Raw genomic sequence first — 17,112 nt, 5'->3', positions numbered from 1 at the left:
AGGAAAAAAGTTCAGAACTATTACTGTGCCATTTTGCCATCTCTAGTTTTTAGGGACTATATTCATGGTTGAATCTAAGAAATGGCTGTAAAAGCAGGATATCTATCTAATTATGCCGTTAGGAAATAAAAACCCAACCAAAAAATAGCCTCTGCTTTGCATCATTCTGGGAAAAACATGGTGGGAAGTTGAGTTACAGCTTTCTACTAAGTTGACTTTTCCCTTTGAAGTTTATTAATTTAAACATTGAGTATTCAGAGAATGAGTTAAATATGATAGACTGAAAGGCTGTATAGCTGTCCTTCAGTATCCATTGGTTCCAGGAGCCTCCTCGGATACCAAAATCCACTGATGCTCAAGTCCCTTATATTATATAAAATGGGGTAGTATTTGCACGTAACCTGTGTATATCCTCGCATATACATTAAATCATCTCTAGATTACTTGTAATACTTAATACAATGTAAATGCTATGTTGTTATACTGTATTGTTTAGGGAATAATGACAAGAAAAAAAAGCCTGTACGTAGTCAGTACAGACACCACCATCCTTCTCCCCTCCCCCCCAGATATTTTCAATGTATGGCTGGTTGAATTCACAGATGCGGAACCCACGGATACAAGCCAGTTGTTATCTTCTGTCTTGCCAACAGCAGTTAGGTTGGCAGAACAGGATATGTTAAATGAAAATGAGAACTACAGAAAATTATAAGCCCACATTTAAACAAACTTAACTGTATGTTTCACTGGGAAATAGCTCCATGTCATTAGCAAGGTTTATGGTCCTGATGGCATATTTACCTTACATTTATATTTACAGTTTTACTTTGCCTACTTTCAAAATGAATTTGAGGCAGTCATTTTAGTTTATAACATAATTTTGACAATTATAGGTGTGTATTATTTTTCATGTACTTTTTAAAGGTATTTTATAAACTTTTTTTTCCTTTACAAGTAACTGTCTATAAATATGGAGTTTGATTATAGTTTATGAACTTTGGAAATGTATTTAAGTACCTGGAGAAGCAAATTACCTCTAAGACTGCCCTTTTTCTAATTTGTAAACTAAATCAGTGTTCCAGTTTTTAAAATTAATATATTCTTTTAGGCAGAAAGTTGATTAGTAACTATAGGTTATTTTAGTGGCATTTTAAATAGTTATTGACCTAATTAGGATTGGGTAAAGTGGATATTTATAAGGGAGATTTCTATGAAAAGTACAGATCTAGACAGAAGTTTATAAATAAAGAAATACACATACATACACATCAGAATATTTGTAGACATAGGTAAATAAATAAGCATACACATAGGCATACGTGTAGTAAAGAATTTGGCTTTACCCAAAGAGAGGTCTGTCCTTTGCTTGCTGGGAGGTAATTTATATCCTGAAAAAAATTTATAACCTGAAAAAAAGTGTCTTTTTTTTAGAGTGGGGGCTTGGGTCGTCTTTTATGTGTCCACTTGAGGACAGTTCAACCACATGGACAATAAATCAATCAATTTATTGCCTATATAATAAAGCCCCAATAAAAACTACATTGAAGCTCAAGTGAGCTTCCTTGGTTGGCAACACTTCCCACCACATTGCTTATCAGCAATGTCGCACATTGTGACATATCAACGCTGAGAGGGTAACAAGCCTGCCTTGACTCCGCTGGGAGGGAACAATGGAATTCAAATTTGGAACCCCCGTAGTCATGCCCTGTACATTTCTTCCCTTGGCTTATCTTGACCTGTATCCTCTCCTTATAGCTTTCAGTGAGTTCTGTGAGTCCTAGTGAATTATTGAATCTGAGGGTGGTTTTAGGAACGCTTCAAACTTGTAGCTGGGTATCCGAAGTGAGGGCAGTATTGGGTACTATGTCCTCAAACCTTGCTGTTTGGCTAACTCTGGGTAGTATATGTACAGGACAGGTTCCTAGGAACCAATGTGGAAGAGTGCAAGAACAGCAATGGGAGATAAAATTAAAAAACAGCAAAGATAAGGAAGAATAAAGGTTAATGAGATCTGTTAGAAAGTTACCTGGTTTGGGGCAGGAGGAAATAAGATTAGGAAAAGGAATACTATGAGAAGAGTACCTACTTTAAAGCTTGTTTGAGATTATAGAACTAATTTGCCTGGAGAACAGTTCAAAATGTATCTTGTAAATTCATTGTTGAGGACCTGGAGATATACTATGTAAATTATGAGAGTGAACTTTCCCCTGTGGCAATTTAATCAAAATCAGACTATTCTTGCCTGCCTGCTTCTTGTCTATCATGGACCTTTTTTTTCTGGCCTCCTTTATTCCCTTCAAATTCTTATCCTGAGACTTTAAAAAGGGAGGTTGTTTATGGGAAAGGACAAAGAGAGATGAGATGGGGAAGGAAGAGAATGTTAGGGAACGGATAAAAGCCGTCCCTTTTTGTTTGTTTGTTTTGAGGCAGGGTCTTGCTCTGTTGCCTGGGCTAGAGTGCAGTGGCATTGTCATAGCTCACTGCAACCTCAGACTTCTGGGCTTAAGTGATCCTCCTGCCTCAGCCTCCCGAGTACCTGGGACTAGAGGTGCCATCATGCTCAGCTAGTTTTTCTAATTTTTATGGAGACACAGTCTTACTCTTGCTGTCCCCCCTCCCCCTTTTTTTTTTGACTCTGTTAGGGAGGAGACTTACTACTCCCTCTTTTGTGCCACCATTATTCATTGCACTTAACTTTATTGTAACACTTATCACACTATGAGCAGTTACTTTCATTGACTTTCTTACTGAACTGTGAGGTCTTTAAAGGCAAGGAATGTTTGTTATTTCTCTCTCACTGGCCAACTAGAGAAGGGCATTGGTTGAGTACCTGTTGTGTATGCACCAAGCAGTTTGCTAAGACATAGATGTCATCAAATCTAGTGATTTCAAACTTTTAAACTTTCATATTCCAAAAACATGTTTTGACAAACAAGTACTTCCTAACATGTAAATATTTATGATTTTTAAAATAACTTTAAATAAAGCTGATAAATCACTCTTTTCAGTGAATTTTAAATACCATGATTTGATACCCTCTGTCATTCTTTTACAAAAATACACAAATGGCTTCTTTAACATTTAAAAATCTTATAGTTCTTTCTCTCTTGAATTCATATTTCCATTATACTTTTCACACCAGAGTCTATCCTTATATAATGTATTTTTATGCATGAATTATATTTTACATGTAATATAGTATGCATACATTATGAAGGTAGTATAATTTTATGCATTAAATTCTTTCATGCGTATTGATTACCTTATCATATGTCTCTGCAACAAAAATATAAATTGAATTTTAAAATATCTCATTATTAAATTATAATTAGCATATAGTAAAAATAATGTAAATATATTAAAATTTTGTTACATAATTATTAAACAGAAATAAAGTATAAAATTACTGGATATACATCTTTTAATGAGATGAGTAAAGCTATTTAATTTTTTTAATTAGTTCAACCTTTTATGGATAAATAATACTCATTGCTGCAATAAGACAATGTTCAGTGTCACTTTATTTTTCTTCTTTTTTTTTTTTTTTGGTCGTCTCATTCTGTCACCCTGGGTAGGGTGCAGTGGCATCATCATAGCTCCCTGCAACCCCAAATTCCTGGGTTCAAGTGGTCCTCTTGCCTTAGCCTCCCAAGTAGCTGGGACTATAGGTGTTTGCTACGATGCTCGGCTAATTTTTCTATTTTTAGTAGAGACTTGATCCTGCTCTTGCTCTGGCTGGTCTCAAACTCCTGAGCTCAAGCAATCCTCCCAGTCAGCCTCCCAGCATGCTAGGATTACAGGATGAGCTGCTGGCCTATTTCTTTTCTTCTTTTGGAGGTATAAATGCTGAGAAATCTATTCACATAATTAATTGGATTGTAATGGACTGAGTTTTTAGCAATGTCACTCAATTATTTGGACTCTATTATCAGAAATTATTTTATCAGCTGATAATTTGATTAGGTTCTTCTTTAGTTTTTTTAGAAGCAAAGAATTAGAAACCACTTGGCTTTCAGTTATTAGAGTTGTTAAGGACATGCAATCTGGAAAGTATACCAAGAAAAGCTTTATTAAGGTTTCTTAAGTAGCTTTTAATTATATCTATTAGCCTTTCACTTGGTATCATGTTTACCTGAATATTTCAGGAAGTGCTAGGAAAAGTTAAATATTGTTAATTTCAATAAACCTATGTCAAAGGGATTTTTTTTGGTAAAGTGTTTTTATCAAGTGCCTTCTCGTGTTTTAGTTGACATATTTTAGTCAAAACTATTTATTCAATTTAAGGCCATTGTCTGTCTTATAACCTTTTTGGCAAAACTATTCTTCATTGTCAAACCAATTAGATTTACTTTCATAACAGACTAGTTAGAATACTTTTCATAATAGAAAAAGTCTAACTTCATGTTTCCATTCAAGTAAATGGATTGATATGTTTTCCTGTGACAGCCATTTTCTGATATTTATTCCTCAGTAGACAGATGGAAGGGCAAGGAGCTTTGATTTGTTGCCTGGAAGAAGTAAGTTGACACTGTCTTTCTTGTTTTTTATTGGAAACTCTCTTAGCTTTGCTTCACAGGACTCTTGAAAAGTAATGCATTCTTAGTTGATAAAGGGTGGGAGAGAGAAACTTTTCCAATGATTTTAATCAACTTTTGCCCCACTCTATAATATATCTGAAAGTATTAATAGAACATACTATGGCACTTCCCTATTTCTAATTTCCAGCTTTAGTCTTTACATAGATAATATAAAACAGGAGGCCCTGTAGTTTGTGCTACTATAATTAAAGAAGACTTTGCAGATAAGATATTATGAATCATTCCTTATTTAGCACTTCAGAGGTTTTTATACCCCAGGTAATAAAATACTGTGCAGTTCTATTCAAAATGCATGAGAGCTGTGTCATTCTTTTTATAAAGTGGATGTCTTAGTCCATTTTATGTTGCTTAGAATGCCTGAAGCTGGGTAATTTATAAGAAAAGGAATTTATTTCTTATAGTTACGGAGGCAGAGAAGTCCAAGGTCTAGTGGCCACATCTGGTGAGAGCCTTCTTGATGATAGGGATTCACTACAGAGTCCTGAGGCACAGGGTATCACATGGTAAGGGAGCTGAGCATGCTGATGTGCTAGCTCAGGTCTCTCTTCCTCTTCTTATAAAGCCACCAGTTCTCTTCACATAACCCATTAATCCATGAACGTGTTAACCCATTCATGAGGGTTGGAGTCCTCATGATCCAATCACCTCTTAAAGGCCCCACCTCTCAATACTGCCGCATCGGGGATTACATTTCAGCATGAGCTTTGGAGGAGACAAATTTTCAAACCATAGTAGTGGGTAAAGACACCTGTGAAAGGGGAGGCAGGAAAAGAAAAATCAACATGACCTTTCCACCTGGACCTCTGATCCACTGCCAGTAGATTTGTTTTAAGAAAGTGTTGAGTGGGAATGAAAAATTGAAGACCTGGGAATTTTTGTCCATTGCTGTTTATCTTTTTCTGTGTACCCTTCAGAAAGTCTGTTTACCTTCAGCAGTGCAAATATATGGTACTGTGAAAGATCCCTGATCTAATATTTATAGCAATTTCTATTTTATAGAGACAGAGAAACAGACTTGAAGAAGTGAAGTACTTGCCTATGGTCGTTAAGCTAGTAAATGGTCAGTCAGAAACTCCAAAATTTATTTTTTCTCCTGTATCACACTACTTAATACAAAGCCGGGTACATAGTAGATGATTGCTGTGTATTTAATGAATGAATATTGTTTTGTGAACTCTTAAATACTTAATGTTGTGGTAGTTTCTTGAATTTTGAACTGTTGGATGAGTGTGACATTACAGATGATTCACAGTCCAGTTGATCTCCCTTTGGTCCCTGGGGTGGTGTTCATGGAACTAACAGAACAGCAAGTAAACATCTGTTTGAGCATTCTTGGTGTTTTATCAATTAAGCTAGAGACCTATAATAATGCAGTAGCAACTTGTTTGCTAGGGGTCAACTGACTGTATGTTGATACTATGTTTGTATGACCAGTGTATTTTTGTTTCTGTGTTATAGATATTCTCTGAAACCAAATGACCAAATCTTGGCTGAAGATAAGCACAAGGAACTGTAAGTGCCTTAAACCCATATTGTACGTAGTTTACTTTATGAAGTAGATGTATGTCAGCAATCTGATTTTTTTTTTGAGACAGAGCCTCGCTCTGTTGCCCAGGCTAGAGTGAGTGCCATGGCATCAGCCTAGCTCACAGCAACCTCAAACTCCTGGGCTTAAGCGATCCTTCTGCCTCAGCCTCCCGAGTAGCTGGGACTACAGGCATGTGCCACCATGCCCGGCTAATTTTTTCTATATATATTTTTAGTTGGCCAGATAATTTCTTTCTATTTTTAGTAGAGAAGGGGTCTCGCTCTTGCTCAGGCTGGTCTTGAACTCCTGACCTCGAGGGATCCACCCGCCTCGGCCTGCCAGAGTGCTAGGATTACAGGCATGAGCCACCGCACCTGGCCAACAATCTGATTTTTTAAATTATATAGTATATAAAACTGTAATTTATATAAGGTTTACACAGGATGTAATTGCTCCTATGTGTACATTAAAATATGTAGCATTGTATTCCCTCATCTAGACTAAGGGCATACTGGGAAATATGTCATTTCATTTTCTTTCCCAAGATAAAATATTAGATTGTCATTGTTAATTTTTGGATTTTATTCAGATGGCTTCCCAACTCCCATGCTAATGATGGAGAAATATAATTTTCTTTTGTTGCTTTATGAAAAAGTAAATGTCTGCTGAAGATAAGCCAAGAAATAAGTATAAAAAAAAAAGAAGAAGGAAATGTTTAGCTATTGTTTAATATAAGATAAGACACTTTAGATATAAACTTTGAAATGTGGATAAAATTTCGTTGCCTTTAAAAATTTTAATGTACTTCTCTTAGGATTCTTTTACTTTAAAAAAATAACTGTATATCTGATTTTGAGTTATCTCCATTGCCATTTTTCTGCCCTAACATAGTATTTAAAGTATGGTTCCTCATAGGAACTGTGAGGATTTTAGTTAAAAGTGATAGGCTTGGGAATTTTTAAATTTCTCAACCTTTTGAGTATCCTAGGGTGATCCAAAGAGGGAAGTTAAAAAAATAAAATAAATAATTATGTGCTTCCATTTTCTAGCTAGCATACTTTTTTCCCATTGTACAGTAAGAAAAATTTTGGTAATAATTATTATGTGAACACCTAATGTCAGATTATACTGTAGAATTAAGAATTTGAGGCATTTGGAGCAAACTACATCTTCAGATTGGACCAAACTTATTCTTGATAATGTTTAAGGTTCTATCCTATTCATAAATATATTGGTGAATTTTACAAACTTCCTTAGGAGTTTCCCTAATGTTTGATACACTCTAATGTTAAGGACATTCTATTTTAATATCTAACTAAGATCCCTCTTGGTTTAGTTTAATCTTCATTTGTACTCATCTATATGGAGAATAACTTTTTTTTTGTAGAGTACTTCAAGACTATTATTTTCTTCTTGAGATTAAGTAATATTTTTTCTAAGTACCTTTAAACTGCTTTTTAAAAATTGTCCTGAATTTTCTGTAAATTATTTTCTTTCTTCTCTCCTATTAAAGAGATATTATAATAAATATTAATTATAAAATGGTAGGACCAATGTGCAGGGAAAGGAATTCTTTAATAATTGTTACAATTTCTATATTTCAATGTTATACTAATAGCCGGTCATCAATAGTTGTATATTTGTTCTATCCTTATTTGCTTATTTGCTTATAATCTCCATAGTAGGTTCTCAAATGTGTGTGTGTGTGTATTTTTTTTTTTTGAGACAAGGTCTCGCTCTGTTGCCTAGGCTGGATGGAGTGCAGTGGCTTGATCGTGGCTCACAGCAACCTCTAACTCCTGGACTCAAGCAATCTTCCTGCCTCAGTCTCCCAAAGTGCTGGGATTACAGGCATGAGCCACTGTGCCCTGCCTCAGATATGTATATTATCAAGAAATTCTGTGCAGTTTCTTTTTTCTTTTTCTTTTTTTTTTTTTTTTTTTGAGACAGAGTCGCACTCTGTTCCTTGGGTAGAGTGCAGTAGTATCATTGTAGCTCACTGTAACCTCAAACTCTTGGGCTCAGGGGATCCTTCTGCTTCAGCCTCCCAAGTAGCTGGGACTACAGGTGTATGCCATGACACCTGGCTAATTTTTCTATTTTTAGTAGAGAAGGGAGTCTCGCTCTTGCTCAGGCTGGTCTTGAACTCCTGAGCTCAAGCCATCCTCCCGCCTCGGCCTCCCACAGTGCTAGGATTACAGGTGTGAGCCACTGTGCCTGGCCTGTGCAGTTTCTTTATTGCCAAGTAGAGTCAATGAGAGTAGGTGATTGTCACTGTACCATTGGTTGGCTATTTGTTATTTATGTGTCTGGAAACAGAGCTTTTTTTGATTTGGGCATTAAGTAGTCAGCCTAGAGATTCCTTTGGTCCTTATAGTCTATGACAAATATTAAAAATACCAGAAATCTGCTTTTAAAGAATATGTCTATATTATTTCTTATGTAACCTGTTTTAATGTGTTAATTCATTTGAAAGTTTTTTAACTAAGATGTGGTTCATTCTCATAGGTAGAGCTTTGCCAACTGATTTTTTTTTCTTACGTTTTACGTGAAAACTTTTAAACATGACAAGATATATATTCACCCATATGTTCACCACCTAGATTTTATCATTAACATATTACTGTGCTTTGTCACCTGTCTATTCATTCTCCTATCTATCCCATCAATTCATCTGTTTTTTGGATGCATTTGAAAGTAAATTGCAGAGATCAGTATGCTTCCCCCTAAATATTTCAGCGTGAATGCCATCAACTAGAATTCTTTATTTTTGAAGTTTTTTAAAATTTTCATCTGTTCTAGAATTTCTTATAAGTGGAATGATATGTACTATTTTGTATAAGACTTCTTTCACTTAGTATGTTTTGAGATTCATCAGTGTCATTGCATGTATCACTTAGTTAATTCCTTTTTTTTTTGCTGATTAACATTCTGGTATTTATTTGTTCTCTTATTGCTAGCATTGTCACTTGGCTGATTTGACATTAGATGATAATTTTTTTGGCTGCTGGCTCTCTGCCTTGTAGTTTTGACCTACACACTAAAACAGCTTTCGGTTATACATGTCACCATAAGAGCAAAATATTAATTTTAAAAAATTCAACAGCAGCTCTTCAGGAAAGCTGTTTGTAAATAATCTCATTTGTTTCTTTGCAATTCAAATAGCCAAAATCTCTTAGCAGGACAGTGGCCATGGAAATCATAATCTGCCAAGGAATGTATAACAACTCACCTGCTTCATTTAAAAAAAAAAAAATCTCTTTGTGCTCAAGACCAAGCTTTTAAAAATATCAGAAGAGATATGGATGTAAAACAAAATTTAATTATCCAATCAATAGTTTCATGCTTTATTCTAATAAAACATATTACTGCTTCTTAATTCTAATCTATTTAAGACAGTCTTGATTTATCCTGATGTTGTATAAAATGTGTTGGCACTATCATATTGGCTTTTTGAGGATAAGTATCCTAATTCTATAAGAGTACAAATAAAAAAGTATAATTATAGATCAAACTAACCTTATATTGTTGTATATGGTAAATATTAACTATGTTTTCATTAAAAACATTCCTTGTTCCTAAAATCTGATGATTCAGATTACAATTATACTTGTTCATGCTTCACAAATACACTTGTTACTTTTTTGTATGAGGAAGACTGACATGCAACAAAACAGGGAAAAGTTGGTCAGCAGTAACACTTGTTTTTCTGAGAAAAATGGTTTTTTCAGGTTTCTGTTTTTCATTATTCTACACACTGCAGACTCTAGGGGATGATTTTAAGTAGGAAAAGCCGAGCAATTGAAGTTGTGATGTGATTAATTTAAAAATGTGGGATTTATACTTTGCTATATGCATGATCCAGTAATGAACTGGTTTTATCAGTTTTCTATAGATTTTTTCAATCAGAGTTTGTTTTGTAAATGGAGTAATTTAAAATAAATTGGAGAAACATCATTATTCAATATATATTTTTTTCACGTACTTTTTCACTACTAGGCATTATTTAAAGAAAAGATACTATAGCTTTGTATATACCAGTTGTACCTCAGTAAAGTGACCGAAGAAAAAAATAAAAGATACTGACTTCATTTATAACTCAAGACTTACTCTCCAGTAGTGGGTGTTCTTATTGTTGGACACATCTGCTATTATAGAAGAGAGAACCATTGTATTTCCATGAATAATATAAATTCTATATTACCTTGAATAGAATATTGAGATCTGATTATAAGGATTCAGGTAAGGAAAGTTAAATATTGGTTTAAGTTAGGGGCAAATTCTGAAAGCAAATCTCAATTCAGATGAAACCATACCACTTAACATACATAGATGGAGGGAACTTGTTATCTGAAGATTTTTTTTTTCTTCACGTGAAGACACAGCAACAACATATCTGAGGATTTTTTTAGTTTTGCTGTACTATGTAAGGCGGGGAAAACCTCTTTAAAAGAGATTCACATTTATTTACTTGATTTTTCAAGATAGCTACCAAGGTAAAGTGTGAACTTACATAAGCAGTGTATACTGTTGTAAATATGAAGTATATTTTCCCTTCTGATATTGAATGAATTCTATGATGACATTTTAATGTCAAAATTATTTTGTCAGAATTATTGCTTACATTTTAAATTTTGTCTTATAAAAATTAGATGGTAGTATTTAAGTTTTTGTCAATTCAGGATTATGATGAAATGGGAGGAGATAAATTAGGCAAGAAGCGTAAAACAAGAGTATTGGAAAAGAAGCTCTTAGACCTTGATCTTTGATGCGCTGTAAAAATATTATAATTTCTTAGAGCACAGTGTTCAATTTCTAAACCAGCAGGGGAGATATATAAGTATTTAAGTGGTATGTTTCGGAGTACGTTCCAGAGCAGTTAGAGACAATCAGTAACATCTGGTATGCTCTTAAATTCATTATTATTAGTGTTGTGACTTAGCAGTTCTTTGAATACATCAAGATTGTTTTAGTAAGAATGATTTAAGAACTGAATGCCTGTAAAACTAATGAATAGATTTTGTTTATGGCAAAATGTATTTGCTTAAAGCAAAAGAGAGAAAAAAAAACCCTGACAAACAAAAAGTCAAAATTGAAATAAAGAAATTAGGACCAACAGAAAGGTTAAATACTTAATATTTTTTCAGTGGTCATAAATAAAGTACAGTTTTAAAAATATGGACATTTTTATGATCCTATTCACAGGACTACTTTTTTTCATATCTTTTAAATTATTTTACTTTGATTCTAGGAATTAACCCTTGAACCACTATCCATATTTTATCATAACTAGGGTGAGATTCACATTGATACAGTTACTTGCTACAGGTTATACTGCTATTTAATGACAATACTGGCTGGGAATCCAAGTCTCTTGATTCCCATTTAAGTGCTTTTTCTTGTCACACCAAGCAGCTCTTTAAGTATACAGTAATTTTTAAAAGGCATTAATATTTATTGGAGGACTCAGTAACTGATTATAATGAACCCAGTAGCTGATTAATTTCACAGTATTGTGCTGTGGTTTTAGAATTCACTTTAGACCTATAGCCAATATTGATTGCGTTGAGGAGAATCAATCTACTATCTATGACTGACTTTCAAATACAAGGCAGTTCACATTCTTCCAAGGAGAGGATATAATTCAAAGCTTTTCGGCCAACTTTTGATACAAAAAGCTTATGAAATAAGTCAAATTCATACTTATAATTTAATTTAATTAGATTATACATTTTATAACCACATTATGTAAAATAATTTTAAACTACTTTTTCTTTTTTACATCTCATTTCTTTGAACAGTCTTATTCAGAATATTCATCATCAGTGTCTTTGTCTTTACTGGAGCCATTTTTTCTAGAACACATTAGTCTTTTTCCATCCTAGTTGTTTGATTCCGTGTATGATATTTTCACTGGCGCTTTTATCCTAAGCTACATGGCTCTTACATAAAAGTTTTTTTTTAATTGTTTTTTGTAAATAGTCATGATCTTTGTAAGGTAACCATTTACTATATTGCTTTATAAATTAAGCTCTAAAGAGCTCTTTATAATAACATTCATCATTTGTGCTTATGAGGTTACACCTCCAGGAATAAGCACTAAATTTGTCTTAGGTTTCTTTGCTCCTTTTTCCTGATACCATCAGGTGACTTCTGTAAGTATCCTAAATTAGCATTGATTGAGGTCATTTCAGGCTTATGCATATTCTACAAATGCTTCTCAACCAATTGAGACCAGAATTCACTCTTTTTGGTGAACTTTTGACTGTGATCTCACTTTAAAATTCTAGGGTTTCATAATTTCTTCTATGAAATTTTTATACCTGGATTATAAAACTTCTGAAAGGTTTGCTTAAATATTTTCTTTAAAAGAAAATAGTTAACCCTGTAATGAAGAAAGGCAACACAAGGGATAATTTGTGTTTAAATTTGGCCTTACAGGCCGGGCGCGGTGGCTCACGCCTGTAATCCTAGCACTCTGGGAGGCCGAGGTGGGCGGATTGTTTGAGCTCAGGAGTTCGAGACCAGCCTGAGCAAGAGCGAGACCCCGTCTCTACTAAAAATAGAAAGAAATTATAAGGACAGCTAAAAATATATATAGAAAAATTAGCCGGGCATGGTGGCACATGCCTGTAGTCCCAGCTACTCGGGAGGCTGAGGCAGTAGGATTGCTTGAGCCCAGGAGTCTGAGGTTGCTGTGAGCTAGGCTGACACCACGGCACTCTAGCCCAGGCAACAGAGTGAGACTCTGTCTAAAAAAAATAAATAAAAAATAAATAAATAAATAAATTTGGCCTTACATTCGTGTATGATAGGTAAATGAAAAAGTGTGTCCTTAGTGATAAAATATAAAAACTTCGAAAGGATTAACCCTAAATTGCCCCCTTCTACTTTCTTTTGAAGAAATGTGTAGTGTCCTGGACTTAGCGTTAGGAGAAACTTAGTTTATGTATGAATTTTGCCACAGGCTGTAACCTTGCTATAAGGCCAAGTTTACTCACAAAATTATCCCTTTGTATGAGTTTTGCCACAGGCTTGTAACCTTGCTATATCAATTAGGATTCAGTGCCACAATGACTATTAAGAAATAAAGAATTTATTATAGGAATTAAACCTTATTCAATTATAGGAAAAACTAGGGATATTAAGGTTCAAAAGAGATCAGAGAAAAGTCACCTAACCTGCCCTGATGGAGGTTAATGAGTTGGACCTTTCAGGTAGGCATGTCCAACTGCTGGAGTCAAACTGTAAAGGAGACTGGTGGGTTGTTGGCTCTTTGCAGCTCCACCTTTATGAATTTCCAGTGAAGTATCTGGTGATAGGTTTGGGCCTAGTAGTTGCAAATGTGGGATGGGGTGGGGATGTGTAAGGACAAATTGAAATTTTGCTCGCACCCTTGTGTCTGTCCTTTACTACCTCTAACCAATGACTACCTTTGGAATGAAATGGCTGCTGCTTCACTTGCACCCAAATCTTACACAAATTTCGCTTGGGGCGAATCTTAGCCTGAAACCATACAGGGAGGAAATTCCTGGAAATGTAGTTCTAGTTGACACAGTTTAAAACTTTAACTTGCGTGAATCACTTAGTCTTCTGAACTTAATTTCTTCATTTGTAAAATGGTGATAATTTTATCTTATAAGGTTTAATGAAGAAGATTAGATGAAATTACATGTGTGAAAAAGTTTTGAAGTACAAAGAACTATATAAAGGTTAGTTGTGTAGGTTTTTGTGAGTATGATGATTATAAACACATCCTCTGGAGTTGGCTTCTACTCTTTGGTAAGCCATCTCTCAAACACCATTTTGGATTTAGATTAGTGTTTTGCTGTCATGTTGTCCATTAAGCAAATGATTTCTTTATTGACTTATCTTTTAATCTATTCAGTAATCCTTCTGGTTATACTTTCTGAGTTTCTAGCATAAAACTCTTCAGGGGAGAAAAACAGATAATGGTCTGTCTACCCCTTCAATTTTTAGGGTAAAGGGCAAGGTATTTCCTGGAAGCTTTATCCAAAGCTTTTTAGTCCAAGTGTAGTTCATTGATCTTTGCTACAATTTACTTGACAATATTCACTATGTGATATTTATGGGATGCATATTTATTAATGGCAACATGGGATTGAGAGAGTGGAAACTGCTGGCATTGTGAATTTTTTTGTTCCTTGGTTTACAACAAACAGGAATACTTTGAGAATGAAGTTATGGCAGATATTCATGTATGAGTTATGCCAACACTATTTCCCCTTAAGGATTGAGTCAGACCGTTTGGTAATGATAAAGATCTGAAGGTCTTGAGGGAACTTTTAGCATCTAGTAGCCAATCTAATCCATGAAAACATTTTTTTTTTTTACTAACTATAATTATTGATTTATTTTTGGAAAGTATTGAACAATTAAATAACATTAAAGAGCAAGGACGAAAGGCATTATTTTAATTTCATTATCTAATTTAATCCTCACAACAATCCTATGAAGTAGACATTATAATCATTTTCCATTTTACAGATGAGGAAACTGAGGGTTAAAGAGATTCCACAACTTGTCTCAGCAGAAAAGGCTAGAACTCTGATTTAATGTGAGATCTTTTTGATTCCTTTCCATTTTGCCTAAGTTCAGTGACTGACAAAAATTATTTTTTGCATTTTTTGGAGGAATAATATTGTTTATAATGAGGATAACTGCTTCAAAGTTGTTTAAATGTATTTATGACATGTAAGTTTTGGAATGGTTCATTAGAAATATGTTGCAGTTTGTAGGCAATACTTGTTTTATTTTGAGTTGGCTAATCATTAAGGTAAAATCTTAGAGGATAAACTGAGCTCATGTTGATGAATAGAAATCTGCTATTTCCAGCAGACTGGGTCTTCTTTTGAAGTTCAGTGTATTATCACTTTATTCTTTGTGATGCTAGCTCCCTCTGTAGAACTTCATTAAGATTGCAACTAGACTTTTTCAGTAATTTAGAAAAGTGATTGAAACATATCTAGAATAGATTATAAAATTTCCCTGTAAAACTTTACTTCTTATTTTAATAAATTCCAAGTGGGTCTTTTTTTTTTTTTTTTTTAGTATAAGTGTTACCTTTTGAAAATATCTCCCTTTGTATATACTAAGTTTTAATAGCATATATAAAACAAAACCTTCTTCCTTAAATATTCCTGCAACTTTAATGCTTATTTGTTTAGGAAGGCTAGAGAGAGTTGTGATTTCTAGGATTGTGGGTCTGTGTGTGGTAAGACCAGTGGAGGCAGAAAAAGCCTGATGGAAGACCTACAAATAAAAAAGGTTTAGAGTTTAGCTGGAGTCTACGTATCATATTTGAAAATATCCTTCTGTTTTTAGGGTTTGTCCAATGTTGAATTGAGTGGGAAAATATACACAAAGGGATTTTTTTTTTTTTTTTTGCCTTGTTAAAAAAAGGGAAAAGCTGGCCAGGTGTTGTGGCTCAGGCCTATAATCCTCGCACTTCAGGAGGCCAAGGCAGGAGAACTGCTTGAGCTCAGGAGTTTGAGACCAGACTGGGCAATAGCAAGACCCCATCTCTACAAAACAATTAAGAAATTAGGCATGGTGCTGCACACTTGTAGTCCTAGCTATTTGGGAGGCTGAGGCAAGAGGATTGCTTGAGCCCAGGAGTTGGAGGCTGCAGTGAGCTATGATGACAAGACTGCACTCTAGCCAGGGCAACAGAGGGAGAACCTGTCTCAAAAAAAAAAAAAAGAAAAAAAAAAAAAAGGAAAAGCAAATTTCTACATGGAAGAAGAGCAAAGAGAGATATCTTAGCAAGATCTCAAAATCCAACAAAGAAATGTAGAAAAACTTCACATATATAATCTATTTCTATGAATTTATTCTCTTATAGGAAAATCCTTTGTTAGCACATGTTACTACCGTTTTCTCCGTGTGGGAGTGCAGATATTTCTTTCACTACCACTTTTTCTCCTTTCTCTCTGTTGTAGATTGAATATTTGTCCCCTCTGAAACTCATGTTGAAATTTAATTGCCATTGTAACAGTGTTAAAAGGTGGAAGTATTTAAGAAGTGATTAGTTCATTGGACTCCACCCTCATGAATGGATTAAGACCGGAGTGGGTTAGTTATCTCCAGAATGGGTTGCTTTCTCTTTTCCCACACACTCGCTTGCCCTCTTGCCTTCTGCCAGGGGGTAAGGTACGTACATTTCTTTAGATATAATGCTGCTGCACACTTAGACTACAGTATAGTGCAAACATACCTTTTATATACACTGGGAAACCAAAAAATTTGTGTGACTTGCTTTATTGGGAACATTTGCTTTATAGCAACGCTCTGGAACCAAACTTGCTGTATCTCCAAGGTATGTTTGTATAGAAAAACAATATTACTATTTCAAGGGCATAATATGTACTTTACAGATAACAAAGGATGGATTTATTGTATTAATAAAATTATTCTATCCTTTCAAGCAATTCTCTTATATAAAATTCAGTGAAGATCAAGAAACATAAAAAGAATTAGAATATCTTTGAATTTCTTTCTGCCACCATACTGTCTTGTCTGTTTGTATAAATCATATTATAATTTAACAGAATAATAAAGATGTTTATATTTGAAAAATATAATAAAGATGTTTATATTTAAAAGGCTTTAAATATAATTATCCTACAAAATTATTTAAAAGCCTACTCATGCATAATCCTAAGAATATCCTTCAGTCTACCTAGGAAAGAACATAGTTAAATATTTATAAATTGAAAAGGCATATGTACTTTAGTTCTTTTCTATATGTTTTAGTCCCTAGCTTTATGGTTGACTACAGTTTTCTCACTTTTCTGAATTCCATGTTGTATGTCAATCATATTTCCTCTGTCTTCATGGAATTTACATTATAATTAAAAATTTATGGCTCTTTAAAGAGCTAATTATACAATTTATTATTTAATATAAAATCTTTTAGGTGAGTGTCTTTGCTGCTGCTATAACAGAATACCTAAGAGTGGGGAA

General features: G+C 34.2%; 1 protein-coding gene across 2 annotated transcripts in view; it reads left to right on the top strand.

Moving 5' to 3' along the window:
* ADK (adenosine kinase) overlaps nt 1-17,112 on the top strand; it is a 497,861-nt gene that overhangs the window by 45,403 nt on the left and 435,346 nt on the right. For both annotated transcript variants that reach the window (XM_045568944.1, XM_045568945.1), the window contains exon 3: nt 6,057-6,110. In XM_045568944.1, coding sequence (XP_045424900.1) covers nt 6,057-6,110 — 54 coding nt within the window. The remainder of the gene's footprint in view (nt 1-6,056; nt 6,111-17,112) is intronic.

This window comes from Lemur catta, chromosome 14, assembly GCF_020740605.2.
Source record: "Lemur catta isolate mLemCat1 chromosome 14, mLemCat1.pri, whole genome shotgun sequence".
Taxonomy (NCBI): Eukaryota; Metazoa; Chordata; class Mammalia; order Primates; family Lemuridae; genus Lemur; species Lemur catta.
This window is presented reverse-complemented; position numbering and strand designations above follow the sequence as displayed.